Genomic DNA, 27,063 nt, shown 5'->3' on the forward strand with positions numbered 1-27,063 from the left:
GGCGGGGGGGGGGAGGGCCGTGCCCCCCGCGGCGCCTGGCAGGGGCTTGGGCTGCCGAGAACATAGTTGGGGTGCGGGGAGGAGGAAACAATGGAAACTTCCTGGCCTGGGCGCCGGCACGGGGCCGGTCTTTCGGCAAATAACTCCCGGAGCTGGGCTTCCTTCGCTCGTGTTGTCTCAGGCCACGCTGAACCCGTGTGCGTGTCGGTGTAACGCTGAGGGCTGGCGTCCTCCGAACAGCCGCGGGACGGTGGGCTTCTCCGGTTTTGGTCAGTTGGATTTTAACCCAGGTCAGATAAGACACGCAAAACGCGGCACCCCTTCCCTTCCCGTCCTACCCTTCTTGCAAAGGGCACAGCGTGGCATCCTGCTCGTTGGTTTGTGGTGGTATGCCCGGGTCTAAGAGGCAAGGAGGTTAGGCGAGGCCGCGGCAACCTAATTGACGAGTCCTGAGGACTGAACCCTTGCCGTGTCAGTGGGAAACGCTGAGGCTAAGCTATCTAGGAAGCGGCACGTACCCAGGTCTCTTTGTGCGCAGCCCTCTCCCTAGGTCTAGGAGGTTCCTTTGCCTGCGGCCCCAGCATGCTTTCTTCTTACATGTCAGAGGGCAGGCTGGGGGATAAGGAAGAGCGGGGCAACGGGTGTGTGTGAAAGATAAGGAAAGCACTTTAACACTTTCCAGACATCACTGTAAGTTAGGGCAGCAGAAAGAAAATACTTCACCTGCCCTTTCAAATTGCACGGTGCAGTTGAGAAAAGCACGGATTGTGCTAAGAAACAAAGGTTTGCCTTGTGTTTGTGGAAGAGGAGAGCCCAGACAGCTTGGGCACAGGTGCCAGGAACTGAAAGTTAACTAGAAACGAGCATCAGCTTCCCATCCCGGACCAGAGACCAAAGCCACTTTGACAGGGGCACATGCATCCTCCCTGCCCGGGCAAGCCGCTGGACCATCTCTTGCCATGAGTTCACTGCCTGGCACTGCAGCGTGCCGTTGCTCCTGCTGTCAGGCTCCCAAAACAATGCCCGCAGCACACAGCTAACGACATTCCTGCATGCAAAACAACCTCGGGTGACGAGGGAAGCAGTGCTAACCGCTCGGTGTGGGTAGCAGGTGGAGAATGCGAGTGCCGATGCCTCTGAAAGTATGACCTCACTGCCAAAACAGGTATACGCTGTCTTTTCCTTGCTGTCTATGTGAAGACTGAGTAGCTGTCATCGCTGCCTGCCATCACACATGAGGAAGGATTGGGTAGGGGAAGGCTTCTTTCCTCACCTCTGCAAGTTGATACTTGGGTTTTCTTAGTTTTGGCATAGCCTAGTGCAGCCATATTACTAGGCCAAACCAAAAGTGCGTTTTAAAACTACAGCACTGACTAATCCTTACTTGAGAAGAGCAGTTTCACTGAACTCTGTCACTGCTTATGGGCTTCGCTCTGCACTGTGCTGTGTACCTTGATGCTCTGCTGCAGAGAAAGATGAGTTATGATTAGGCCTGTAGTTATGTCCTAAGTATAGGGTTTTGGGCTCTACCCTGTATCATGTAGTAAGGTGTCGTGCAATTAATACATAAAAGTTTTGACATACACGTGCAATTCTGTCTCTGGTTCTTCCAGGAACTTCACTGGCAGTGCATTTTTATCACTCGTTTCCAAGCGATGGGTTCATCACCTAATGATGCTTCTTTTTTTCTTCTTTCTTAGGATTCACAGTTGCTTACATTTGAGGAAGATGACCCACCAGAACCACTTGAGCTAGCAGTTAAACAAGTTGTTAGTGTTGTAAAGTCAGCTCAAGAGAAGGTAAATTTCAGTTTTGTTTCAGTGTACTTTTGGGCAGGAAATGTAAACTTTTCTTACTGGTATCAGCGGGAGTTTTATTTGTCAATACTTCTGTACCCTTGACCTAAGTTTGTCAAGGCTGGTAGGAGGCTGCCTCCCTAATGAACCTGTCTTTGCATTGATTCACTTCTTTTGCAAGTCATGAGCAGAATGTGCTCCAGGGCTTCTACCAAATGAACAATAACCAGGGTTATGCCAAGTTTATAGGTACGCCTTCAATGAACTCGTACAGTAGCCCTCTTCCTCCCATCCCCACATTCGGTACGATGGTTCCCCATCCTATTGCTGAAGTGTGGGGTGGGGACTTCTTCATGAAGAAGGAAAGGGACACTTCTCCTCTGGGACAGGAAAACATCTTTGTCTGCCTCTTGCTGTTTGTGTGGCTGATTACAGGTTTGCTTCATAAGTCGGAGCTGGGTAAGGATCAGTGGAACAGGTACAAAGTCCTGAGGGTGAAGTCCTGACTCTACAGAATCCTGTATTCAGTGAGGAGCAAATTGTCTATTTCTTCCTCTCCTGCCCCTACCCCACATACTGGGAAGTAGTTTAGTGCATGTAAAATTAAACTAAGGCAGAATGTGGCTCTTAGAACAGGGTAAAAATGCATTAAAAGGAAAAAAAAATGTATATGTGCTTATTAGCAATGATAGCTTCTGCATTTTCATCCTAGTGACTGTAACTACTAGTCACATCTGAACTGGTCCTCAGCTTTAGGCACCTGCATCAAATTAGCCTAATGCTTTTCTTCTAGTTTTGCTTTGTTATTTTGGTTTGCTTGTCTGATTTAGATGTTAAGCAGCTCTACTATGATTCCTTTGAAAATTATGCATGCTTATCTGCCTGATACACTTGTAGGCACACCCTGATTGGTGGCAGCTGGGGATTGCCAACACGTAAAGTTGTTTGTGCAAGTGTTCTCTCTCTTCCCCCCCCCTTTTTTCTTTTTTTTGTTTTGTTTGTTTGTTTCCCCCCTACCAGTGGTCCCTGCCCCAGCAGTGGGGCTGGAGAGACTGGAGTTGCTAGGGCTGTAGAATTGGCATTAGTGTTACTCTGTGCCACTGGAAGACACCACAATGGGAAATTGTAAGGAGAGGGGACTGCTCGGTCTAAAAGTGGTGTGCTGTATAATGTGTGAAGCCAGCAACCGAGGGACATCTGCTACAAATAAAAGCTAGCAACTAACAGCACAAAAAACAGGTGTCTTGCAGTGCAGTGTCTAAAATGTTGCTGGAAGGTGGGCAGGGCTGCAAATATGTTGGCAATGGGAGGTGGCCAGGAGGTTTGGGTCTGCTGGTTGCCCTTGGCTAGTGTCAAAGTTCAGCAGGGGTGTGTGGGGCCAGCTGTGTGCTCAGAGTACTGTGCCTATGGCTGGACCACGATGAGAGCAGCATCTCAAGGCTAAAACCTGCTTTCATCTCGCCTGTGTACCAGAACCAAGGCACAATGCTGGAGTCCTGGATTTCCCTGAAGTCATGTTGTACCACTGGGAATATCTCTGCTGCAGTCCTCAGTTAACTTCTGTCTTGCTTAACTGTAGATTCTGACTGCCGTAGCAGCGAGGTGAGTTAGTGCCTGCGGTGCCCTGTGGGCACCTGAACCTGCTGTGGTTAAGCTTGGGCAGCAGAAAGCAGCAAGGGCTGGCTTTGTGGCAGCCTAAGCCCAGGGAACTGCTCACTGCTGTAGGGCTGTTCTCTTGCTCTCCTCTACCTGTGGCTTTGCAGTCCAGCACCCGCTCTTGCGCAGTTTCTGGTCCTTGTCTGATCTTGGGTTGAGCCATTTCAGTATGTTAATCGAGCTGTTATACTGCAGCCAGCAACCTAATGTGGTTTTGCAGCAGCTTAAACCAATATAAGCACATTTAAAAATGTATTGGATTAAAAAAGGTTTCCTTACGTAAACTGGGGTGTTCCGAACTGCCCCAAAACGCATTTCCGTAGTCTTGTGCACAGCTGCTGGAAAAATGTCTCTGAATTATCCTTACTCCTTCAGTTAAGGTACAACCTGTATATTTATTTGGATTTCAGTGTGTAATAACCTTAGAGTGGCACTCTGGTAGTTACTTTCCCTCCTTCCTTAAATACATACCTTTCTGTAAACACCTTGGGAGTTTTCTCATATGGTGATTATCTCTCTTACATATTCCACTGCTAATACCAAGAGTCCAAAGGGAGGGGTTTTGTGGTGTTTTCTTTTCCCCCCTTGCTCTTCAAACTCTTAATCTTTGCATATGAAATTGAAATATCTCTCTGCAGCTTATCCAAACTCAAACTTAGGATACCTGTTTGTAACTCACTGCTGGTGTGACTGGCTCTGAATGTAGTTTGTGACCAAGTGCTGCGTGTTTATCAGTGTTGTAGCATCCCGCAGAGCTCTGCACTTGCCTGAGGCATCAGCTGGCACAAGACTGTTTTCCTGCAGCTGGTTCAACATGCTGCTTTACTTGTGGTCTGTATGACAAGAGCGTATAGGTGCCTTGGTTCAGCAGTCAGGGCTTGATTTATTGCATGTTGTTTCACATATGGATTTGACCTTGCATCAGAGAGGTTGCGGTCATCAAAGTGGACGATTGAGGATGAGAGATCAAAATAGCAGTAAACATGGGATGTGTAATACTTTAACGCAGCTGTATGCTGATAGAGCCCTGTGGTATGTCTTTTGTGTTTGATGGTTCTCTGTCCTCTTGAATGCTGGGCCATGGAGCACAGCCAGGTGATGAGTCTGCCTGATGCTGGGAGCGAGCCTCCTGCCTGGGAAGTCTTGCTCAAAACAATATGGGATTGCCAGCCAAACTGTAATTATTATATTAGTGCTGACAGCCCTGTTTATGACCAGGACATACACTGACACGTGCAGTCCTTAGATATATATGTACTGTCCTTGCCTTGAAGAAGCTGAAAGTTGTAAAACTGGTGTATGCTCCAGGAGTGCAGTGCTGCAGATATGGTTGGGGAAGCTGCTGGTTGTCAGCTTGGCCAAAGCCATTGTGATAGGGACAGAGCTGCTCTGTGGCTGAAGGTTACACCACACTGCTTCTTGACAAAGCGTCTATTTATGCATCGCCTTCACTCCAATTTTGGGCCAGAGCCTAAATATATAGAATGAGGTGGCCTGTTTTCATTGTGTGGTGTTGGTTGTTTTGTTTTAATAAAGTAAACATTAGGGATATTCTTAGCTAATTCTGCCAACCTTTCCATTACTGCAGTCTATTTCCAGAGGCTTTGAACTTCACAACAACAACAACAAAAAAGGCAAGAAAAAAGATGATTCCCTTGTTGGAGGCTTGGCACAGAGGGTTTGGATGGAGCAGGCTACACCAGAAGTCTCTCTTCTTTCCCTGCTTCATGCTTAAATAGATAGGGGTAAAATGCCCTCAGAGTGCCATTCCTTTAATGAGTGATAATAAATTGCTATACAAGGAATGACTGTCTTGGATCACAACAGGCAACAGCAAATGTGAAAGCTTCGTGTTAATTTTTCTGTGATGAATCTTGCTGAGGGAGAAGGTGGAGAGAAGGGAGGGCTATTTTGCAGGCTTGTGAGAGGTCCTGTTTTCTGATGAACTGTGCAGCATGCCCAAAGAAGCCTTATTCACCCACACAGCTGTCGTAGTTTCATCTTGATATCACTGTTTTGCAGCCACCCTGCTGCGAGCTGGCAGCCTGTGTTCGTGCAGCACTGGGGCATCGGGGCTTCTAGTTCCACTTGCTCTGAAGCAGGTAGAGACATTGTGCAGCAAAGGCTGCTTTCTGCTCTGGGAAAGACTGGTTTCTTGTTGTCACCATTACGGTACTAACTGGGATGACTCCTAGTTACCTACATGTGTTTATTTCTGATTATTTTTGGTGGGGTGAACTGCCCTGACCATCATGTGCAGTTCCTGTTGTCTTTTAACTCCTTGTTTTGCTTGAAAAGCTGTCCTGGAGCTTTGCTGCTTTAATGACTGGGGTTTTTTTACAAGCCTAAGTGGAATCATGGCCCATGCAGCTTTTTTCTTTTTTTCTTGTTTTTTAGTTTCTGTACTAGTATAATCCTTTATCCTTAATGTATTTACTTTTCTTCCATGGTGCTTGCTGTCAGTAAACATATCATGAAGGATATCATGAGTGCAGGGCTCAGGGATGCCTTAGGACCCTAATGGCACAATGTGCCTGTGTCTCTGCAACTGAATCTCTCTCCAAGCTACTATAGCACAGACTGGAAAACCTCTCCTGTGTTTTATTGTCTTCTCGTGGTCTCCATGTCTTCAGCTATGCTGTGTCGTTAATGGTTTGTAAAGACTTGTGTGTTGGTGAAGCCAAGCTATTTCTGGTCTTTATTTATTTTCCCCCTTCTTAAATATAAGTACTGCTTCCTGTGCTCGCATCATTTGATATTCACTTAACTTGATAGGCAGGTTGAAAATTCTTCCTGTCCTGTCTCCTTGCACTTCCTGCTTGTTTGTTTTATCCCCCCATCCCCTTTTTTCCACTTTTTTTGAATTTGTATGTCTGTTGGTCTCAAAGGAGTGGATAAAATCACATGTTTTATCAGTTTCTGCTTTGTTTCTGTTGCTGACATGGTAACTCTCTCTCTCCTGCACTCATTCCACCACTCACCCTGCCTTCACCCTGGTGTTTACCATTGTTTTGGAAAACTGGTCTGGGGTTGTCTCATTATATTTGCAGGCAAATTCTCTTTGATACCGGCTTCTAAAGATCCGCCCCCAGCTGTGCCTGTGTTAAACATTGCATTTGTCTTCCCTCCTTCAGTTTGTCTGTGTCACTTGGTAAACTGCTGGGTTAATGAGGGAATGGTGAAGAAGTTAGAGAAACCCCCTCGAGACGTTAATGCATAGGCTCTGGTAACCAAGGGAGATCATGTAATTCTCCTTCTGAACAGCTGAGTGTTATGACTATCAAAAGGCAGAAGTTTCTGACTGGAAAATTTTCTTATGGTGAGGTTTTAAGCTGAGCGCACAAACTGTCTGTGTGGCCATTGGCAAGATAAGTTTTCCATGCCAAAAAAAAGAGCCTTCTCCTTCTCAGAGTAGTACTCCAAATACAGGAAATCGTGGGGGTCCTAAACCTAATAGCGTACTGATCCCTACAGCTGAGATCAACGCAGCTTTAGCTGTGTGGCTGCCTGATGGTGCATACTCATTTTCTTGTGAAAATGTTAAAGATTTGTATTACTTACATACGACTGAGTAACCTCAGGTAACCTGCTTTTTCTGGAAATAAATACCAAGTGCAGTAAAACTGATTTCCTTCTGGAGAAAAAGCAATCAAGGCCTGTAATGCTGAGGGTTTTCCACAGGCACGTGATGCGGTTGGGGCCTGCGCGAGGTGAAGAGCTTCTCCAGCAGGGCTGTCGGAATTTCCCCCTGAAGTCATGGCCCTTCACCCTCCCTTGGCCACGGGAGGGAACCTCCTGCCACCCGTGGAGAGGGGAGGGAAGGGTAACGAAAAGGCCACGCGTCAGCGGCTCACCCCTGTCGTGGCCTAGCGTGTTCGGGGATGGCGGCAGTTGAGGAGGGAGACTAGTGGGTGTTGAGGAGACAGCAGGAATAACCCTGATCAAGTGCCAGGAGTCAGCGGAGAGGGGTGGCAGAGGGCTGAGGAGGAGCGGGGACACAGCCTTGCCGGTGAAGGCACCTGAGGAAGGGCTGGAAACCAAAATGCCCAAAGATGATGATGCCCAAAGTGCATGGAGAGACCTTGGCTGGTGACGGGGTGCTTGTGCTGGAGGAGGCTAGAGCTACGGAGGTGCTGGAGGGAGGAGATACCTTGGTCCTGCTGGTAGAAGAGACCTGGTTTCTTTGTGCTGCTACGTCACCTCACCCTATTTCTGCTAATTTAGGAGGTCTTGCTTGTCCAGATGGAAGATAACGAGAGGGCTGGGGTGTGACCCCTCTGGGAGTCCAGAATTAGCTGGCTACAGCTGCTGTGTGGTGGTGCAAGGGCTTAATTTTTAAAGAGCAGTTTGTTACAAAAATGACAGGTTTTCTAGACTCTAAATCACAAGGTGTTGATGACTGGGGATGTCCCTCGTAAGGAGGGGTGGGAGAGAGAGAGATGAGGAAGATAAATGAGGTTGAAGAGCAACTCCCTTCCCATCAGTCCAGTTTCTTGTGAACATCTATCCTTCCTCTTTCTCACCCCTGTTGACCAGAAAGGGGTGCTTTGCCTGACCCTCCCTTCTCCTGCTCTTCATCTGTGCAGAGAAAATGAATTTGAGGAAGCCAGTTGGATGGGGGCATGGAGGAACAGGAGCGTAGCACAGGAAGCTTCAGTATTTTTCTTCATGTAACTGTTCTGGGGAAAACAGCCTACATATTTCTGCTCTCGTCTATCAAAATTATCCACTACACTTCTAAAGGAATGTCACTTCAAAAGGGAAGCGGCAGTTGCGGTCTCTTTAATCAACTTCTTACCACTTGTGGCAGCATCTTAGATGAAAACAGAACTGCTTTCTTTTCAAATTCCAGCCTAGAATTCTGCTTCTCTCAGTCTTCTGACTCCATAATCCATCCTGCTCCAAGAACAAAGGGATTTGCCTGATATAAAGACGTACTATTTTTCCATTAACAAACATGGAACCACTCCTTTTTCTGATGTGATTAAAAATTAACAGACCTCTGTACCTGAAGACCACAGTTATTTTATTAAAAGTGAAGGGAGAAGGGGAGTAAGACTTGATAGATGTCTTTGCCAGAAAATATATTGATCAAGGAGACTAAAAGCCTAAACCCTGCTGGTTTGGGCTCCTAAACTAAAGGTACAAATATAAAAAAACAGATTTAGCATCTCTTGACGAGGTGTAGAAAGAAGAGTGAAAGTTCCACCACCTGCAGTGTCTGTTTCCATCCTTTACTTAGAAGTAAACACAATTAAGAAAAACGTGGCACATTAACTCATCTACCAACGTTCCTGCCGCACTTTTTTTTTAAGCAGTAATCAACAGCATACCTGGCAACCTTGGCTCTTAGACATCCAGAAATTCCAGACAAATGGCTCCGCATCATAGGTGCAGCAAGTCCAACTTGTTCTGAATGCACTGAACTTCCTATGCATGTGTGGACGAAATGTGCATGGATGATAAACCACTGCATTTAGGACGTGCAAGTGTCAGCAGCTTTTGCATCAGACCTGTCCTTTTCCCTCCTCTGCCCTTGAAAAAGAAGGCAGAGGTCTTTAAAGTCTTTAAAGAGCCACCATGCCAATCCACCCTCATGAATGAAAGGAGCGATTCTGTGTTTCAACTCAAGTAAAATAAGCAGTTAGGCTCTTCAGTCTTGTTAGCTATTAAAAATGCTTAAAAATCCTTTATGATACATCATAATAGTGGGTGTTCACATTGATTATGTGGGATTAAGGGTCAGAAATCACTTCTGAAGGAATTTAGACTTTGGGGAAGGGGAGAGGTGAGGGAAACTGATTTGTCCGCTTCTAAACTATAATTTGCGGAAGACAAACCTGAAAAGGCAAATGTTGTTGCTTGTGGGTGTGGTTGGGATTTTTATTTGTCATGTCCACCCCCTCCCCCCTCCTTTGTAATTAAGTCTCTACCTTAATGGATGTGCTCTGCAGCCCTTGATATTGCTCTGGTCCTTCTTAAAATGTATGGTATAGAGCCCAGGGAGATGAAATATATTTAAGGAGAGACTGATAAGCGTCTTCCAGAAGGTACATGATTCAGTTTAAAGCCTTCAGCTTCAATTCCAGTGCCTATAAGTGAAGCAATAAGTGCGCAAACATAATTTAATAGCGTACATGCAGAGTTTCCGTCAAACAAATCTCACAGCAAATTATTTGTCTGCGCATTGCACTAACCTGGTTAACTTTGCCTGAGTCAGCCTAATGAGGGTTCAGCTATCCTTTCCAACAGGGGAGCCGAGGGGACAGTAACCACAGAGGGACAGTGACAAGCAGCTGTCTTCAATCAGCAGAGCTGTTTGCAAAGTGAGCTTCTCTCTCTGATGTAATGAGTGATTTCTGACTTGGGTACCTGGGGCTTTCCTGTGCTGCCAGGCGCTTTCGGCACACTCTGGCAATTTTGCATGGCAGCTCTGGCACCTCCGTCAGTTTGCAGAGGAGAGGGAGGAAAAACCATGCTGTGTTTGTAAACTCAGTGTGATAACAAGTTAAATTACAGCTCATAAAAGTGAGGGAGTGTACTCAGTGAAGTCTGTTACAGTCAAGTGGCAAACAAACTAGTCCCAGATATTTAGCTTTGTCACCAAATTTTAGGACCTTTCTTGGTTTGGTCAAAGACTTGAATAAACTTTTGAAGGGTCCTGCTCCTCCCCACCCCCCTGGGAACTGGAATTACACAGACAAAATCCTCTTCTGCACCAGTAGGGTTATGCTGAAGTTTCACGTTTGTAGGATGCCACTAAACCAAATCTTGTTTGGTAAAACCAGCTGTCTTATAGTAGGCTGCTTAGTTCAGAGCAGAAGAGGAAGAAGAACAAACTTCTTTGTCTCCCTGATGCAAAACTGTGATCTTTGAGCTTTTAATGGGTAGATACATGAAACACAAAGGAGTCTTTGTCAGGTGAGGAGTTATTTTTGTATTGGATAACAATGCAAAAGGAATTTTGGAAAATACCAGAATTTCCAGGTATTAAATTCTGCGTCCAGAAATGAATGAACTATGGTTTTTAGAAGTGAATGTACAGAAAAGAGGTAGGGATGTTAATGAAATTGCTTAGAAATCTCCCACCTATGGAATTCAGCATAATTCTGGTAGCTTAAAGTCCTTCCTTTTCTTAGTTCCTTTCTTGCCTTCACCAAACCTTCTTCTGAAGACTAAATTGTTTTTCCCTTCCTTTGTCTCCCCCCCTGCCCCCTTTCATTTCTTTAGGTGGTTTCTTGTAATGTCGTGGGAGATTCTGTTAAATTTGTTGTCACTGTCTCACATACTTCGCCAGCAGCTGCGGAAGGTCAGTCGTACAGTGTGAAACTGTCTCCACTTCACTTGCAGGTAAAGTGTTAAGTGTTGTTCTCTCTCTTTTTCCTTTTGCTACGTCTCATCCCACAGCTGAGCTGAACCTCCTGTTTGCAAAATGCATACAAACTCATGTTAACTCTGGTGGAATGTTTAATAATATTACAGTTTCCCTCTGGGGCAAGTGATAAATTCATAAATTAAGCCGCCTCTTTAGGAGACTGTGGATGAATAACACGTTGGCTAGACTACTCGGATGTATAGAACAACAATACACTTTTTTGAGTGGCATGCACTCCCAAAGCTTAAGTAACTTCTGCCTTCTTAGATGGTCACTTTGAATTTACTTACTCAGAAACTGGTATCATTCTTCCTTTGGTGAACCTTAGTGTGGAGCTTGACCTACAGTTTCTTTACAGGACACCAGAACACTCTCCAATAACTGCTTTCCTATCCACAGCTTCAGCTCTATGTGAAAGACAAAGGAGAAGATATCAAAGTTGAGTGGTTCCTCATTAACACCAATGAAACCAACTTTGAAATCCAGCCAACAGTGCAGGAGGTCAGTCAGTAACTTTTATTTGGTGTAATGGTAGAGAAAATGGGTCTCCATCCCTTCAGTGCAAACCCCAGTGTAATGCTTGAACTTAGCAGTAGAAGTGTCTAGAGCTAAGGTGTCAGGTGAGGCTGGAAGAGCTGAAGCAAAAATGCCTGTTCCTTTCTGCTGGCTGCCTTCAGTAGAAGCATGGAGCAGTTACCTGTTGGCAGTGCCGTCTTGAACTCCTTCAGCGACGTCTGCCATGGCTCATCCATCAAAACCCTGCATCTCTGAAGTCTAGGCGCCTTTCTCAAGATTACTGAAGCATTAAAGATAAATCAAGTCTGTATTTGACAGACAAATGGCAAACATTTTTCAACCAAATTCAAAAGTGTGAAAAATGTCTGCTCCTTAAATACCTTCTCAGATGCTTCTGAAATAACAAAAAATCCCAATTGTAATGATATTCCCATCAAAGTAACTACAAAGTTGCCCCATCCTTGACTTAAATCAGTTTTGAAATCTGGCAACAATAGTTCAGAAACAGCTCTGAAAAAATACAATTATTTAAGGAAATGATGGATGATCTAAAAATATCTTGATGTTTTTGGAATTGCACCTTATCTTAGTATATAAACAGTGATTCATTGGGGGTTTTTTATTGGGACATCCCCTGAAAAAGTTTCTTCATGACTGAGATTCTCTTCTGCCTTTGATCCTTCACAATTTTATTTTTTTTGGCACAAATGTGGTGACTTAAGCCTTTCTTACAACAGTGGGTGAACACTTGCTTGTGTTTTGTGAAGTTGGTTTTCTGACTGAAGGCCTTGTTAAAAAATAGGTTTATTGTATAGTAGAGCTGCTTCTAAAGACCTGTACTGAGTGACCTAGAATCATAATAGTTTATTACCGTAGTTTTTGTACACAAAAATGTGAAACTCATAACTAAGACAAGTCTTTTGAAGTGTGTTTTAATGTAGGTTTTACTGTGCATGGGTAGCAGTGTAAACGACCTTCACGTGTTGGGGTGGCATGCTGATTATCCACATATTGAACAGTCATTAAGTACTTACTGGCAAATCCAGATGACTCTGGTGCAGTCACTGGACTTCACAACCTGCTTTGTGAGAGATGCCCGAGTCCAGAGTAGCAAAGGAGTTGTAACTTGCTGTGCTTTGCCTGCATTTTTAAAATGAGCCTGTTAAGTTCTTAATAGCTAAGGGCTTTATTTTCACTTTGAAGTTTCTATTAGCACTTAGGGAAGAGGCGAGGCAATAAACAAAGGGCTAAAACCTGTGAGCAGCCTACACCTCGGAAATTGCTTCAGCTTCTAAACTTAAATGTCAGCTTTTGTGTCTTGTTTTTTCCTCTTTTGGAAGCAATATTATATATACAAATAAATACCTTTAATTGCGTCTGATTATCTACACAGTGGTTTTGTCATCAGTCAAACAAGGTGGATGTAATCATTGTTTTTTGTTGACCATAGCTGGGTGAACCTGAATTGCATTTGGCGACCTGGCTGGCTCTCAGGGCTCAGGTTTGCATGCAGTTGTGCCACTGTGACTTTGTGTGCTGGTGTGCCTCAAGCTGGCCACAGTAGCTGGCTGTACGGCTCCAGCCCACGTCAAACCCAAAGTAAAATGTGTCATCTTAAGCCTTTTTGGTTGGCAGTTGAGCCATTGTGGCTTGCCTTGTAGAGGGTGTCGTGATGGAGCATTACTTTCCAGATAAGGATGGCTAAAAATGAGGTTGGGCTGACAGGAGGCTCTTCAACCAAGCTGCTTTCCAAATAACTATGGAAACATCAGATAATAGCTATTAGTAGAAGTCCGATGACTATTGTTGCTGTTGTTACTGTTAAATACCAAACGTCAGATTAGGTTGATGGCAAAGCGAGAGGTGGATGGGATTTTACAATTTGACAGCATTCTTCATCAAATGGTGTTTAGGTGAAGGCAGGGGAGGGAAATTACCTTTGCAACAGTGAAAACTAACCATGATTTACCTGCTTATTTAAATAAGTAATGAAATTACTGAAACTGAGGCTTTAGACAGCCTACTTTACTTCAATATTTTCTTAAAGTAAAAGACTATTATCTGCAAGTTGCAGAAGCGTGCTGCTGCCCCCTGCCTTGGCGGTTGTTTGAGGGAGCACAGTGTGAACAAAGCAGAGTTTCTGTGGGACTGGTCGATGCTGTTCTATGTTTTGAACCGTAGCGACCTGTCATCAAAGGGCGGTTAGGTAAGAAGGCAGGGAAACAGGATTTCTGTACACAACATTCCTGGGATTTTTATGAAACACCCTAAATGTTTCTGTAACACCTGGGTAATTGGGAAAGGGCTGTTACTCCAAATCTGTTTGACTTGTTGTGCAGGCTGCAAGCGTACATTTAGGAGCGCGGAAGCCGTTGCATGATCGTTCTCCCACACTTAAGAAAGGACTGGGGCTTTTGAAAAGATGGATTGCCTCTCGTGCTAAGAGCTCTCTGTGATGGGGGAGCGTGGTGCAGGGTGTCCAGGGCGGGAGAGCAAAGCCTGCGCTCTGCCGCGTTCGCAGAGATGCGGTTGCTCAAGGCTTGAGCTGTTACCACCTCGCAGATCTGTTGTGCCGCGTGGCTGCACCGGCGCGGGTCCGGTAGCGCCGCAAGCTGGTGGTGCGCGGCCGCGGTGTTACCGAGGCAATCTACCAGGATTAGGCCTTCAGTCCCCCGCTTGATCTCCCTGCTGGTGCAAATTGGGTGTCCTTGTGGTCAGTGTGCCTTGTCTTTGCGGCAGAGCCCTGTTTGCTGGCCGTGGCGTGCCGGCTGTAGGCGTGCTCCCGCCAGAGAGCAGCATGCAGAAGGGTCCCTTTATTCTGCTTTGTGTGATTATTGCGTTCTCCAGCTGTTCAGTATCTGCACCTATAAATCAGTTCCCTTTCTTTTAAAGCCTGTAATAGTAAAGTCTCTCAGGTGTGATATCAGGTGAGAAAAGACAGATGAGTCCTCTGTTGTTTAGGTCAGATCTTTGTCTCCTACTTCAATCTTTTCTTTAGAAGAGGAACCTCGCTGAGATTTCTCCTGTGCTACCTTCAGAAAAGTTGGGTATCAGACTGCCCTTTCTGCGACAGCTTAATTTAAAAATCCACTCCCTATAGGTAACTGAGCAGAAGCGACAGTTTCTGAGGAGTGTGACATGGGAAGCAGGCTTCTCTGGGAGCACAGGGAGAGCAGGGACAGGTCACCGTCTTCATACACCTTACACTTAGTTGTGTGAAGCTATGTGTGTAAGCAAAACCCGTTGTATGCTCTGATCCCTCAGAGACAGCGGTGCTAAGTGCAGATTGCTATGAGATTTTTTTGAATGGACAGACGTACGAGTCAGTTCCCCAAAGCAGCATGACTATCTGTCCATACAGTGCACTTTTCAGCGAGGTTGAAGACCTCCAAGAGATGCTGTAATATTTTTTCAGTGCAGCACAGGATTAGCTGCTTCTCAGCTGTTGCAAGCTGGCATAACTCCCATTAAACACTGGAACAGTGCCGATCTGCTTATCTGATGACCCGATCTGCTCTCTCGGTGGAGTGCAAAGCGGTACAAAAACTTAAAACACCATCATAAGATACAAACTGTTAATGAAACTTCTGGTTTTGTGGTTAATAGCTGTGCCTTCGTAACTCTCAGAACAGCATGTGACTTTTTCAGTGTTTATTTCTAGTTCTCCTTTAATGTATAATACAGAAATTTAAGTAATTATTTGCATGATCTCTTGTTACATGTTGTTGCTGGCTACAGAAACCATGTCTCCCTCTGACAAAGTTAATGTTTGATAGCTTTGGTGGTTTAGATATACCAAATTAATTTTTGCCTTAACTTCTTTCTTCTGGGTTTTGACAAGCATGATTGTTTTGTTTCTTATTAGGGACAGACAGCAGGGACAAGTGCAATATCTGAAACGCTCAGAGATGTTTTGAAGAGCCTCTTTAGCTCAGTTTCTCCATCTGTAGTGTTGAGTACGAGGCCTACAGATATAAAGGAGGTTCAGGTAAGTCTTATTCCTACCTGAATCTTTTAAGAAGTGTCCTTCTGCTTAGTGTTTTTATTATATATTCATGACTCACAAATAAGTAAGTTTAACACTGTTCAGTGATCAGAAACAACTGGAACGCATTCTTTAAAACAACATAACCTTTGGCAGTGAAGGCTTTGTGATCATAACTCCCGTGTGGCTATCTGTTGATGTTACACCCCATTGCATGTCTGCTTCCCTATATCGATGTGACAGAAGTTAAAAGTATTTGGTGTTTGCATATGTGTGATCCCTCTTGTTCTGCTTGCTTTTCACAGAATGTACAGAACATAAGCCTTCTCCCTCAGGGCACTAGTCCACCTAAACCTCCAAGGGCTCATGAACTCAGACTGCTGGTGAAGAACATCGCAGTAAACCTAACTGATCACAGTGCTGCAGGTAACATAGCCCGTGCGATGCTGCTCGTTTTCAAGCAGGGTTGGGTTTGGTTTTTTTCCTTTTGGCTGAAATAATTTGGAAGTTCTGGGTTACTACCTTCTCTCAAAAGAAGATGTAAAAAATTGCTGTACTTGGAGAAACAGACTTAGTCATGCTTGTACAAAACTGTGTATGTTTTGGTTTATTTGAGTATTTAAACATCTTGATCTTCTTGTAAACAAATCCATCATTGTTGAAACCACATTGAAATGAGCATATTTATGAAGTTGGTTGATTATTTTCTCGATTTTAGTTTTAATTTCTGAAAGTTACCACTTCAGGTGTACCCAAGATGAGGGGCTCAAATCCAACTCTCCATTAACTGTTAGCAATGACATTGGTTTGGTTCAGTATTACCTTATTTTTACAGCTGCTTTTCTTTACTTTTGAGCAATTTGCTGATTTATCTAAACCTCTCCTCCTCTCTATGTAGATTCTCCTCAAAGGTGGTGTTTTGTTGTCAGGGGTTTTTTCCCCCCTAATAAGTACCTCTGTGGGTAGGGGAGGGAGTACCTCTTGCAAGTGGAGAATGAAGCCAAAAAGGAGGTCACTGCCTAGTGAAGTTGCAGCGTTAGTTTTGGAAAGAAGCACCAAGCCTGTCTCGCAAGTATTCAGACTTCTTCAAGTGCAAGCACGCCTCCATCACTGATTGAGGCATGAGCAAGCATATTTCAGATTTTGTCAGCGGAAATACAAATTGGAGGCTCTGGTATTTATGGTCATGAACAATTCCATAACAGTCTTTTTTAATGGAAGCTTGTGGCTGCTAAATTGGGCAAGGCGCTAGTTTGGGATAAATATATCCTACTTGCTATACTCCTTTTTTCAGTTAGATGTAATAGGTTTCTGCCCTAGACTCTTGCGTAATGCTGCTTTGCTCATCCTTGTTGGAAGTGATTCCCCTAAAACTTTCTGCAGACTGTTTTCTTTAAAAAACAAATTATTTTTAAAGCCGTTCTGGAACTCTGCAGTGAAATGTCCTATATAAATAAAACTGTGCTGGAAACTGGAGATTGCAGGAAAACTCATTCAGAGTTTGTTATTACTCTACAATTTTGTAGTGCAAACTAAACTTTTCAAAAGAGCAGATCATTTTGGCTGCCTTTAAAAGTCATGAGAAGAGATACCTTTATGTGCATATGGTGCACACAACAGAAGATTGATCTTCTGGGAAGCCTCTCTGCTCCCTCTGTGAAAATGAGAAGAAGAGGGGACAATTAATGTGCTCTACTTTGGGAACTCTGATATTGAGAGCAAAATCGCCATTTGCTATTCTAAAAGGAGATGGAGGGAATTTTGCTGGTTCCTTAGCACTCTGGGAGTGTAAATACTTTGGAACGAGTATGAGAAATAAAGCTTCATAGTGGGGTTTAGCTGGTACGCTCGAAATCCAGTGGAAATACTGCACAGTTGGGAAGATGCTAACTTCTGGATATAGCTTGCTGCCTTTTAATCATTGTTCCCTTCCCTTTTCCTGGCCTTCTCTTGCAGCAATAATTAATTATCCTGTTGCAACTCTGAGACTCAGTGAGTGTGTGCAATATTGCAGGCTAACCTGCACAGATACACATAGACGGTTGGGGAGGGGTGGTTTGTCTGTCTTGATCATTATCATCTTACAAACCATGGATGCTAACATGGTTTATAGGAGCTTGTGGCTTTCCTATAGATGTGTTAGTTCAAGTAGTGAGTAACCAGTAGCAGAACTGGTCTCTGCTTATGGGCTGTGCCTGTTTTTATCTCCTTAGTTTGTGTATGTAAACAAAGATTATCCTAGATTTAGTACTATATGGTCCACAGTGTATCATCTAGGGCAAAAGTGATTTCTTCTGTTAAGGCAAAAATTGTTAGTTGTGTACAGCAGGGTGTGCGGGGCAGAAATGCTAAAATACCCTGTTCAGTATCAGTCAGTCAGTGGTGCTGGTGTAATTTCAGGCAGAGCTATACGGGTGTTTCTGCCCCGGGCTGCTGAGCGCTGCTGGCAGCAAGAGCAAGCTGCAGAGACATATGGCTGGGTTAACAGAAAACCATCCCAGGTTCATTAACTCAGGCTCAGCTCACTGTGAAAGCAGCTAAACTACTTACTCCAGGGTTAGCTTGGATCCCAAATAAGCTGTGTGTACACAGTGCTTTGTCTCCTCTAATAACCTTGCCAGACCTAAGCTGCTTCTGTACCCGAGATAGGACTCGTCCACAGCCCCAATGCACCACCAGAGAACAACTGAGAGTTGACACTAGTGAATATACACCTAGATTCTTCTGGAGGCAGCATATGTTCTGTTTGCTTTGCGCACAGTCAATACTGAGCTTTTTGCTGCTTTCCTTGATTTTTTGGAACACTGGGACTGAAACGAATTCTGATGCTGTGAAAGCCATACAAAAGAAATTGTTTTAAGAGGAACGCATTGTACAAATTATTTGCCCTTGGAGCAGCAATATAACTACTCTAATATGCCAATTTGCCATGCTATTAAATTCCAAGATCAAGGTAGAGATAATTCTGCACCAGTACCCTAAAACGTCGTGAACTTGTTAAGAGCCGCAGTCCACAAAGCCACTGTTAATTAACACTACTGCCATCATTCACTTGCTAGCAGAAAAAGGTTGCTTTGATGTCCAAAAGAAACCACTGTGACTGTGGCCAGTAGGAAGTTGGAAAACTTCTGGGTTTTTCACAGCAGCTGAAAGCAACTTTACTCCCTGCCCCCCTCGCACCCACACCGCCACCACCACCTTGCTGTTCATTCTGTGTCCCCATCCTTTTTGATCTTTTTATGCCTGCACTTTTTTGCTTCACGCCAGCATTTAAATCAGGTCAATGCCTGGGACAATGATGATGCAGTCTTGACCATCGCCATTAATGTAGATGGTATACAAACTGAGGGAAGAAATTTATTCTGTGGGAGGGTAAGGAAGTGTTTGCAATAGTCTACTAAAAAATGCAGTGTGTTATAAGGAGGGGGCTTCTTTGCTTTCTTTTGAGTAAGTGTGACTCTTGGTGATGAAATATTAATAACTGGATATTGATTTTTTTCTTGCCCTTACAGGCAGCACAAACCTTGCATGTATAGTTCAGTTGAATGACCCTATGCAGAAGTTTTCCAGCTCTGTAGCCAAAAATGCTGCAAATCCCTTTTGGAAGGAAGAGTTTATCTTGTAAGTAACTTACCTACTGAGAATACTTTTATAGTGAAGCATCTTTTTTTTGCTTAAATTCCGCAAGGTTAGCAATCTGGAGCTGGTAGGGACTTAAGGATATCTAATTACCCTCTGCATGAATATGAGATTAAATAGGTCTCTAGATCTTCCCTGGTACATGTCTGATTCTAGTAAATGACAGCAGTAACAGTCATAATAAATCACCTTGTTCTATCATACAGTGCCAAAAAAAGTGTTAGCAAGGTTTTAAAGTCACTTTACCTTGAAAACTGCATTTGAGAAAATCTGATGTCTCTCCCTTGCCTCCGCTGAGTGGGAAATGTAAATGTGCAAAAAAATGACCATCTAAAAGAATGGTGGCTATGATAAAAAAGAGATTGTAAAACTAACTAGATTTTTTTTCTGTAGAGCAAAAATGGGAATTTCAGGCAGCCTGCACGGTATTCTGTGATTCACACAGCTTCTGTAAATAAGGTCAAAAGTGAGCAGTTCTAAAACTGTTTTCATTTCCACTTTCTAGCAGCAGAGCAGAAAATAACTGGTAGCTTCTGTATTGTATGAATTGAAGAAGGGCGAGTCACTGATGGCAGGGTGGGTCCGAGGGATGTTTCTCTAGTGGCTTTAAACACACGCATAGGCAGGCAGAAACAGCTTCCCAGGGGAACAGGGTAGAGATGCTGCCATGCAATATACTGCAGATACTGCTTTCTTTTTTATCTACAAGATTATTAATGTGAGAGGCACTTTGTGTGCAGTGGAGTCTCTCTAGTTCTTTCTGTAGCTTTCCTCTCCATCTCCGTTCCATTTCTCTCTCTCCCCCCACCCCATAGTTCGGAGAGTAGTATTTCAGTTGGTTTTGTCTGATGTTTTTCTTCACTGTAGTCACAGCCTGGCATCCACTGTATTGAGACAAGGGGAGTCAAAAGAATGAACATACCTACTTTACAATCTCACTGATTGTGGAGTCTGTTTTCCGCACGTCAGTATCTGTTCCTTCTCTTGCAAAGCAGAAGCTTAGCTTACAAGGAGCTGAGCGTGTATTCAGACCTGTGCCTGTCCGTGCCGAGAGTTCTCTTCCTCGAGGAGTGGTGTGCACTTCTGTGAGCTCCTCCTCAACTTGAAGGGGGAGTGAGGGTGCAGCGCACAGATCTTTTTCTGCCTCCTCATCGCAGTCTGCTGGACTGCGCCTGTGAATGTTACGGAGCGTGCACTGCAGAAACAGGAGAGCTGAGGGGAAAGGCAACAGGGGCTGCTTGATTTGAAGGAAGGCACCAGGATCGGTCCTCACAAGTTGTACAGGACTTGGAGAACACCAGACCCCTCTGCACGTGCGGAGGCGGTGGAGATGATTACAAGTCACCATAGTCAGCAAAGAAAAATTGATGTGTAGAGCAACACTGAAAGGCCTCACCTTTTTATGTGGTCTGTTGGGGCGTGTGCATCTGGTTCTCATCCTGCTGTCAAGTGGAAAAGCAGCTAGGAAGCTGTCTTCCTTCAGTCGCATACAATCCAACGACTTACAAAGTCTGATTTTAGCTATGAGGACCTACAGCTTTTGTGGAAAGCCGCAGATCAGATGACATTCTTTTGTGACAGTGTCCTGCATTGCCATCAAGACTTGAGGATTAACATGATAAGATTTCTTCTCCACAGTAAGAGGGGAAAAAAATGCACTTCTGTAGCAGCTTTCTGTTCTGGAATATCTCAAAGTGCTTCAGCCACTGGGTCTGTGAATCACTTCAGCCATCTGTTGGTGGAACAGCATCTGTGCTCCGTGTCACAGAGCAGACACATTCCCAATGATTTCGGACAGGAAGTTTGTAAGAATAATACCCTTTCCAACTGAAAGTGCAGAGAGAGGGCAGGCAGGATGTGATTAAGTTGACTGGAATTTGGTCTTGATGCTAGGCATAGTGCTGGGTTTTCCACAGCATTGGCTGCTTTTCAGAAGTGCATGAGGTAAGCTTGGGGACTTTTACAGATGAGTGATAGGGATTTGGCTGCATACCTTCTTTCAAGTTCACATCCCACTCCCCCACTCCACCCTTTTCTTTCTTCAGAAGTGAAAATACCCCCCAGTCTGAAGACCAGTGTGCTGACCACTATGTCAGGCTCTGCTTTAGCTTCATGGGAAGAGCAGCAATAGTGCCATAAAGGTGCTTCCTTTCAAGTTTTGAAGGTGCAGGGCGGGATGGTAGTGGCAGGGAAAAGCTTAAAACCTGCTGCATAGATGATGTCCCACAGCATGTAATGGAGGTGGGAAGTCTGCAACCAAGATCACACCACACTGAAATGGAGACATACAAAAATAAGATACATATATGCATGCCCTTAAGGTTTTTGGCAGAACACCTACTGAGAACGTTATAAAATCAAGTTTTACTGGGAGGTTCCTCAGTAGGTACCCAGTTCGCTTCACTGTCTCAGAGGAAAGTTTTTGTATCTATTGACTAGTCCATCTTAGGAAGAGCCACATATGCCAGTAGTTCTACTAATCGTTCACATTGGTTCTGTCGCACAGAAACTAGTTCTTGTTATCCTGCAACATCCTTGAGTCTTACTTCGGAGAAGTGATACTGACTCTTCTCACATAAGACTGTAACTGCTTTTATTTACTTGCATCTATCCTGCTTTTGCAGGACACTTTTCTGCTTTGACAGGATGCCCTGCAGCTTTGGATGGGTTGTTCATTAGACCTATTCTAGCATCTTGACTTAGAAATTTGATCCTGCCAGGAAAAAATAGCTTCTTGGTGCTGTGGTGTGGATTAGGGGCCAACATCAGCTTGAAGGGCAGTGTTTGTCAACTACTGGGGAGAAGAAAAGCCTCTGAAAGTTTAGGCAGTCGAATTTCTGCAACAGTGCTGGAGAGGAGCAAGCAAAGTTTTTCTGACTATGATCCCTTTAGTCAGTCTTACCTGAGGTCAAAAAGATGCTATGCACGCAGCGTGCCCAGCAGCCCAGCAGTGCTGCTTGCCTCAGTTAGCAAGTTGTACTGCCTAGCTTAGTGCGGACCAAGAAAAGTTAAGAGTGTTGGCAGCCAGAACGGGAAAGGGGAAAACCTAAGTGGGAAAGAAAATCTGCTCGCCTGCAAAGACCTAACATAGTTTCATTTACTTCACAGTGAACTAAGTGCCAAATCAAAAGCATTGCAACTGCAAATAGTAGAAGATGGAAAGTTGGATAGTAAGTATTAAAACTGAATTATTTTGCATGATTAACTTGTGAGCCTTGCTAAATGTTGACCTAAGTCCTATTTTAGTTGTACCCGGCTGTATAGGCAAACAAGAAACTGTCAGATTTCTGAACCCGCATTAAAGCGTAGATGTCTTCTACTGACTTGGCCTGGTAGTGAACTTGGGTATGCCTCAAGCATGGCTCTAGGCAGCCTTGGGGGGAAGAATAGCTGTGGAAGGGAGATCAGCTGAAAATAGTCGGCCAAACTTGCGCAAAACAGACAGCTTGGGGAAAATTTATGACTTAAGTTTGTGTTTTTAAACTCTGTAAGCCTGTCCTTAAATGTAGGTCCCAAAGTTGAAATCCATGCAAAATTGCGGCATTCTCGGGCAACGCTGATTGACGTGGGTTAAGTGCTATCTATGTACACCATTGCTTCCATCAGTAATCTTGGACAGAAGAGAGAATACACTGTTAACGTGTGTCTGTCCTCTGAGTTAAAGTTACAGAGAAACTTTGAGTTTCTAGACTGTCAACATACCGAGTCTTCCATGTGCTGATATCCTAATTTTTCAGCCTTCTAAACTTCTAACAGATCTACTGTGAGTAATTTTGGTTTCAAGTTAAGCTTTCCATGCCTTTCTGTTGCTGAAGGGGAGTCATGGGTGTTAATCCTAAATCCTTCCTTTTCAAGCCCCAGAGGCTGCCTAGCAATTACCAGGTATAAAACACACTAATTCTGATTTCATTGGATTAAATATAAAACATGGGGGCTGAAACGTTTTTACTACTTGATTCTGTTGTTGCAGTTTGCAATTAGCCTTAAGTGGCAAGAAAACCCCTCCACTGAACTATTGCATTTGGTTTATTTGGAGAAGCATTACCTTCCTAGTGGGGGTAAGGGCTAGGTGGGTGCTGAGACCAGAGAGCATGCTGAGGTGTTAACATGAGCTTTGTAAACTTGCTCCAAATACTTTGTGACTTGGGCTTTATTGAAGTGATGACACAATATCATAAATTCTTCTCATATATGCTGCATGTTCTTTTGCTAATACAGAGTTTTGCTGTAGCTGGAAGTAGTAACCATTTCACCTCTTGGATCCATTTGCTTTTTACTTCTTACGTCAGGTTTCAGGTGTAAAAAAAAAAAGAAGCATTACTTTTTGACACTCGGCTATCTCTCTGTGGTTTAGTACTGTCAGTTGTATTCAGCTTAGTTCAGGAAAAAGTTAAAAGTATTGGCCAAAAGTCTTCATAGCGAGTGATTAAAAAAAAATATGCTTTTACTCTTGTTGTCTTGTGATAGTGGATGAAGGCTTGGCCAGTAATTCCCTAGGTCATAGTATTTTATCTAAGCCACTGTTAATAAGTAATATAGCCAAGTGGACTGTGTTTGATTTTTGGTTTTGGGTTACTGTACTTATTTTTAACAATCTAGATATACAAAGTTGGTGCAATACCTCGCATATGATCTGCAGTTATTTGAGGGATTGGGAAGTCAAATGTAGGCAAATGCTTTAAAAAATTTCTCTGATGTGGATGCTGGTTTTTTTATTTTTAACCAAAAAATTGGATTTATATACAGTCAGCAAATGTATATGGTTTCTTGCATAAAGTTTAGTCTTGCCTGTACCTAAGCATCTTTAGTAATGGGTCTTTCAAACAATACCAGTAATGTTCCATATCCTACTGAGAGTGTAACTACCAACCTGGTTTCTTGAAGAAAAAAGTCCTAATTGATTGCACTGTCAACTGTCTTTTTTTTTTCTCCCCCATACCATCTTAGCTGTTCTTCTCCCAAAAATTTGAATAGAAGACTCAAAGTAGAATCATATTAGTGAGGAGAGAGCTGGGTAATGTGAATATAACGTAGATCTCTACTTGTCTTTGTATTTCGCAGAAAACTAGGATTTCATATCTGAAATGGTGCAGTAATTTTGCTAATAGTTTGGTCCAGTCTAGTGTAGATAATAAAGTAAGGGGAGGAACAAGAGAACTGCTGAACTTGCACTAAAGTTCAAATCAAGAAAGACTATTCTTAATGCTATACCAGTTTACCAGGAATGCAGAACGTTCTCTGAAATGAAAGATGCAGGTAACTGGTTATAGAGATTGTTGAAGAACCTAATAGTAGTATTTCTAGATGTTTTCTTTTCCTCTCAGCATTCTGCATAAAAGATGGCCAGAGATAGTGGCAAATAAGTAATGTTTCATGTCTCCATTCTTTCCTGTTGCACAGTCTTAGGCCAGGCTGACGCATAGTCATAAAATGGAAAGAAAGCTGTAAAAAGTGCCATGTTTCTGCCCCATGGTGTAGAACCAGTTCTTGCAATTAGCTGCCTGTGTTCTTCCTCCTCCTTTCCTGTCTTCTTGCCCTTAAACATACTGACAGCTCAGATGTGTACTGATTTGGTCGATTTTATTTCTTCTAGGTCCCTTGTCCGCAAAGGTGACTGTACCTCTAGACTTGTTCAGGAAACAACCTTCTGGCCAGCAAAGCTTTGCACTGAACAGCAGCACCAGTGAGAGCAGCCCAGAGCCGGGGCCCGGACTGGGATCCATTAGTGCAGAGGTACTACTGCATTTGGATGGTTTGACGGTGGATCTTTTACTTCAGGAAGTACTTCTGAATGCTCACCTTGTGCTTTGGACTGTCACTCGCAGCACAGTGCCATTCGCGGCTGAGTTCAGAGTAGTGCATTCAGATTGCATGGTAACACTTCACATGGTATTTGTGTCTATCAGAAGAATTAGCTGTTTGATTTTTGAATGTTAGTAAAAATGCTAAAGGGGTATTAGCTAGAAATGTTAGTGTCCTTCTTGCTTGACTGTGCTTCTAAGGTGACATTTTTTTGTCCTCCTAGTTCTCTTTCATAGAAGCCAGTGAATTAAAGACGTGGCAAGTCTCTTCTCCAGTGCCAGCTACTAAGATAGAAAAGGATCGCACTGTGATGCCCTGTGGGACTGTGGTCACTACTGTAACTGCTGTGAAAACCAAACCTCGTCTAGAAGGGAGATCATCTCCACTGAGCACAGGTGGGGAACTCCCCTTCTTCCTGTGTTCACTCTTAGGATTATCCATGGGGAACAGAGGTTGGGGAGGGAGTGGGATGTAAGGAGAGGCACTGTTGTCCAGACTTCTCTGATGTGTTGATGGTAGAGGGCATTGTTTGTATTCTTCAGAACCAGGTTTTTAATTTTCATGAAGCCTTGCTATTACAAGAGGAATGGTTAATGCTCCTTTTAATGCACACTTTAAAGCTGCATGGTGGAGTGATAATGCAGAAGAGCTTGGTTTTGGTGGATGGCTTTCCACATGACAAAAGTATCAGACTCTTAGACTGTTTGCCAATGACGGACCATCCTGTGCCTTGGTCTATATTATAATGTCTAATAAGATTTGGTGTCATCTTGTGACAAAGTTTTTTTTCAGTGTACCTCTCAGGATTAGACTTTCTGATTCTTCTTGGGATAAGTATGAAAGTAAAACCTCTAAACAGTCTTTGTGTGAAGTCTCATGAAGAGCTGCATTCTTTTAAGTCATTAAAGTAGATCTTTTACTTAAGTGGGTGTTGTCTAGCATATTACAGTAAAATGTTTAAAAAACAATAAATTCCTATGCTTCACAGGTCTTTTAGGGTCAGGTTACTATAGAGGGCATGTGTTGAGAATTTGTATTAAACAACTTTCTCAAACACTTATGAATTGAACAGTCTTTAACATTGGTATAATAAATTCTTGTTGCTTTCATAATAAAGGTCTTGAATAGTTTAAATAACCAAAAAACTTGGTCCTCAGATTCTCCTGTGAAAACTCCAGTTAAAGTAAAGGTGATTGAAAAGGATTTCTCTGTTCAAGCTATCCATTCTCATGGTGCTCCAGTCAGCAAAACTTTATCGTCTTCAGATACAGGTAATAGAAATGTTCAAACCTGCTAATGAGAATACATCTCTCTCTGGTGCACATGGGATTAATGTAATCCTGTTAAAATAACAGCAAACCCATACGGCTGCTGCCTTTCAACAGGCACTGAGATGTTTATGTTAGCAAGTACTGTGGTTAGGGTTATAGCAGTCTTGCAGTAGAGGTCTGCTTTTAATTGGTGATTTAAATTACTAATTTTGAATAAATAACAATGAGCTGTGGTTTGGAGAGGGGAGGTGACTGCAGAAAAGTCAGGCTATCTTTTCTCTTACTTTTAAATGAAAGTTCCCTCCTTTATAAAGGCATGGGGGACACTGCACAAAATTAAAACCCTGTGAAACTTACCTCTAAGGCCATTGTGAAGTCCCCCCTGTCTGAACAGAAGGCAGGAGGCTGGACTGATGTAAGGAAGACTGAATTCTCCTCCTAGCCCTGCCAGTGGGCTTTTTTTCTGCTAATGCAAATGCACAATCCTGCTGTGCCTGTTTTTCCACCTTCCTGCGTCACCTGGCATACAGCTGAAGTGCCTTCAGAGTGTCAGGTGGCGTTGTTAATAACTTTAATTATAAGTTCACTTTGCCTGTATTAAACCTGATTTTGACTCTGGAGCATTTTACCTTTTCAAGTTGCAACCCTGAATCTTCAGCATATTTTTCAGTCCTGTGTGTGGTCACTATTCGATCTTTCTGTAGCTCTGTATGGAACAGTAATGAAAGAGGTGACCTAGTCTAGCTGCAGATGGCACATGATGTGGAGTCCAGTTTTCTTTGTATAGATTTGAGTGCAGATGGGACAATCTGGAGATGATCTAGACTGCTCCTGGAAACAGTCAGAAGGCTTGCTGAGAGAGAGAAATGTATTGGCCAAAAGACAGAAATCTGGGGAAGAGCATGAGCGAACAACTGTGAATAGCTGTAATAGTGCTTTAATCTTTCCCTACCTCTAGACTAAGAAGTACACTGATACCATGAAGCAGGATGGTATTACTAAGCCAATTTGGGAAATGTTAAG

At 43.6% G+C, this 27,063-nt stretch overlaps 1 protein-coding gene across 3 annotated transcripts in view; it reads left to right on the plus strand.

Moving 5' to 3' along the window:
• The first annotated feature begins 12 nt into the window (after positions 1-12).
• Positions 13-27,063, plus strand: part of C2CD2 (C2 calcium-dependent domain containing 2) — a 37,501-nt gene continuing 10,450 nt past the window's right edge. For 2 of the 3 annotated variants that reach the window (XM_010580299.1, XM_010580302.1), the window contains exons 1-11: positions 13-1,142; positions 1,701-1,799; positions 10,683-10,802; positions 11,227-11,328; positions 15,209-15,331; positions 15,634-15,754; positions 18,841-18,949; positions 22,076-22,137; positions 24,561-24,700; positions 24,993-25,164; positions 25,927-26,040. In XM_010580299.1, coding sequence (XP_010578601.1) covers positions 1,119-1,142; positions 1,701-1,799; positions 10,683-10,802; positions 11,227-11,328; positions 15,209-15,331; positions 15,634-15,754; positions 18,841-18,949; positions 22,076-22,137; positions 24,561-24,700; positions 24,993-25,164; positions 25,927-26,040 — 1,186 coding nt within the window. In that variant the 5' untranslated portion in view covers positions 13-1,118. Of the gene's footprint in view, positions 1,250-1,700; positions 1,800-10,682; positions 10,803-11,226; positions 11,329-15,208; positions 15,332-15,633; positions 15,755-18,840; positions 18,950-22,075; positions 22,138-24,560; positions 24,701-24,992; positions 25,165-25,926; positions 26,041-27,063 lie in introns of all 3 variants that reach the window. The other variant, XM_010580300.1, reaches the window with a different exon arrangement.

The sequence above is a fragment of the Haliaeetus leucocephalus genome, unplaced genomic scaffold, assembly GCF_000737465.1.
Source record: "Haliaeetus leucocephalus isolate CR32 unplaced genomic scaffold, Haliaeetus_leucocephalus-4.0 Scaffold702, whole genome shotgun sequence".
NCBI classification, from domain to species: Eukaryota; Metazoa; Chordata; class Aves; order Accipitriformes; family Accipitridae; genus Haliaeetus; species Haliaeetus leucocephalus.